Source organism: Brachyhypopomus gauderio, chromosome 21 (assembly GCF_052324685.1).
Source record: "Brachyhypopomus gauderio isolate BG-103 chromosome 21, BGAUD_0.2, whole genome shotgun sequence".
Classification (NCBI taxonomy): domain Eukaryota; kingdom Metazoa; phylum Chordata; class Actinopteri; order Gymnotiformes; family Hypopomidae; genus Brachyhypopomus; species Brachyhypopomus gauderio.
In genome coordinates this window covers 1,062,658-1,065,157 of record NC_135231.1, presented here as the reverse complement: position 1 = coordinate 1,065,157, position 2,500 = coordinate 1,062,658, and the positions used below count along the sequence as shown (strand labels likewise).

The window sequence follows — 2,500 nt, the reverse complement described above, 5'->3', positions numbered from 1 at the left end:
ACGATCCAATGGCTGGGCCAATCCCATCTTTCAATGGCCAATTGCATGACGAAGTCCATCTTTCTTTGGCCAACGACACGATCAATTCCATTTTTATTTAGCCAATTGCCTGGCAGAATTCTATTTTCATCGGCCAATAACACCAATTGCACGTTTTTAACGTATTTTACAAAGAAAATAACGCAGTGGTTAACTAGCGTTAGGTATCCAACAAGGGATATGTAGATAGTCATTTATTGAACTCCATGGTTATAAGGCAGGGTTGCCAACTTGTCTTAGGTCTGCAGCCAGACCCGTATCACTTTTCAAGATCACTTGGAGTGAGATTTGAACCTGGAGGGGTGTAAATTGTTGACGGGGGGTGACGAACGTAAATTGTTACCGTGCGGGGTGTAAAATGGACACAAATTAAGTGTTATATCGTGATCGATCGATCGATCTCCAGTGGTTGGCGCCAGAGCGAACTAGTAACTCATTGAATCATATATGTGGATCAGAGGTAAATAAACTAGATATTTTTTTCAGCGTGAGAAATCGGAAGTGTGGCGTGAGAGCGTGTGAAGACAGTCAAATGCGTGTGTCTCACGCTCAATGCGTGAGAGTTGGCAACCCTGTAAGGTATCTACTTCGAAACCAACTTAAAAAGTATATGGTTAAGTGTGAGGAATAACTTAAGTGTCTGGATCCACCAACAGTCCTTGTAGTATAAGGAGATAAGACTTTGGTATCTAACGGCCATGGATTTATTCATTTATATTTGGTTGTTTTAATAAGAAGTTAGGTTGTATTATACACTCATAATTTGCAGAGTTCTGCATTGTTTCAGTTCTTGTCAGCATCTCACAAGGACATGACTGACACGGACTGGCTTGCTGTGATTATTTGCAAGGGTTTGATGGGTGTGGCCATCAAGCGAGGGCAACTGGCCTGTTCTCAGGCAGCAAAAGTGACAGCCTCTTGAAGGTTAAAATAATAGGTTAGTCTAATTTCAGACAACTTAATCTCTTAACTTTAAAATCTTATCGTTATTCCATAATAATCTTTTTATTTAAAATAACATTGCCTGACTCTTTAAAAAGTTCTAATTGGAGGTGTAAAGGACAGGTGAGAAATGGAGACAAAGTTGATTGTCAGGTGAAAAAGGTGTCCCTCCTTTGATTTTTCATTCATCATGACATAGCCCTCTTCTACCATATCAAATTCACACATTTGTATCAGCTCAGAATCAGTAAGAGGTTTTGTAGCTTTTGTCATGTTCCATGAATTAAGATGCTTATGTCAGTGTTGCTCCTGTAGACATCAAAATACCACACATGTAATATAAAAATTGACTTTAATCTCAATATAAAAATTGTAGTATTGTATAAACTGTATTGTATTATATACCATATCATCATTTTCATCACCACAATCAATAGAATATTACCTGAAAATATTATTAAGTGAAGTGCTCTAAATATTACCTACAATGCTGCAGAATAATTAGTTCCAATATCCTTTTACAAATATCCTCCTTTTTCTATTTGGACTTTTGTTTGTGTATTGTTTTGTCTGTCAAGGCTTGAGTAAAAGATAGCTGACACCATGAGTCCACAATAAGAAGTAAAGGGATCACAACCCATAAAACATTCATGAAGACAAAGTAAAACCAGAAATAGATAGGATGGCCATACTCGCTGTGGATGTAGCCATCCCTGTGTTCAGTATAGAAGTACAGGACCACCCCATACAGTTGCCCTGTGGACAGAAGAAACTACAGTTAACCATGGGGTATTCCACAAAGCATGATTTCTCAATTTAGCCAGATTAATTAAGCTCAAAGTTGAGGATTGTCCAATAGGAATGTCCCTCAGCTAGTCTCCCAGTGGACAGTCTTGACTTTGTGCTTAAGTTAAAAGACACAACGCTTTGTGGAATGGCCCCCAAGGATAGAAACAAATTTCCTTGTTTAATGACAGTCACTACAAACAACAAACAAAAAGAAAACAACAATCTGTAAAATAATTTAATATTTTAATATTTCAAGTTACTATAGGATCAAGTTTTAGATATGTTTCTAAGCTTTATGCTGTTAGTGAAAAGTCTGATGTATGTACCAAGTTTTAATATCAATACATCTATGATGAAAACACCAACAAACAAAACAAATAAATGGAAAAAAAATATATATATATATATATATATTATATATATATTATATATATATATATATATATATATATATATATATATATATATATATAATAAAATATCCATTCAGCATTATGTTAACGTCTCAGTGGGCAATAAAACCTGAGCTCTTCTACACTGATTCCTAGAGGTGTAAGTTATGCATATTCTACCAATCATCTCATCCATATTCACTACTACTGTGGTGTGGTGACTGAGGAGCTCAGATTATACCTTTGAATTATTTCTCACCACACACTTCTTTCACAACATTGAGATCATTATCTTGCTAAAGACTGAGAGGTAGTTACTTCTCAGTCTCCTGCAACCA

At 35.9% G+C, this 2,500-nt stretch overlaps 1 protein-coding gene across 1 annotated transcript in view; it reads right to left on the bottom strand.

The window, feature by feature from the left end:
• Positions 1-1,393: 1,393 nt before the first annotated feature.
• The window catches only part of ebp (EBP cholestenol delta-isomerase), a 2,544-nt gene continuing 1,437 nt past the window's right edge, over positions 1,394-2,500 (bottom strand). Inside the window, exon 5 of the mRNA XM_076984602.1 lies at positions 1,394-1,737. Coding sequence (XP_076840717.1) covers positions 1,520-1,737 — 218 coding nt within the window. The 3' untranslated portion in view covers positions 1,394-1,519. The remainder of the gene's footprint in view (positions 1,738-2,500) is intronic.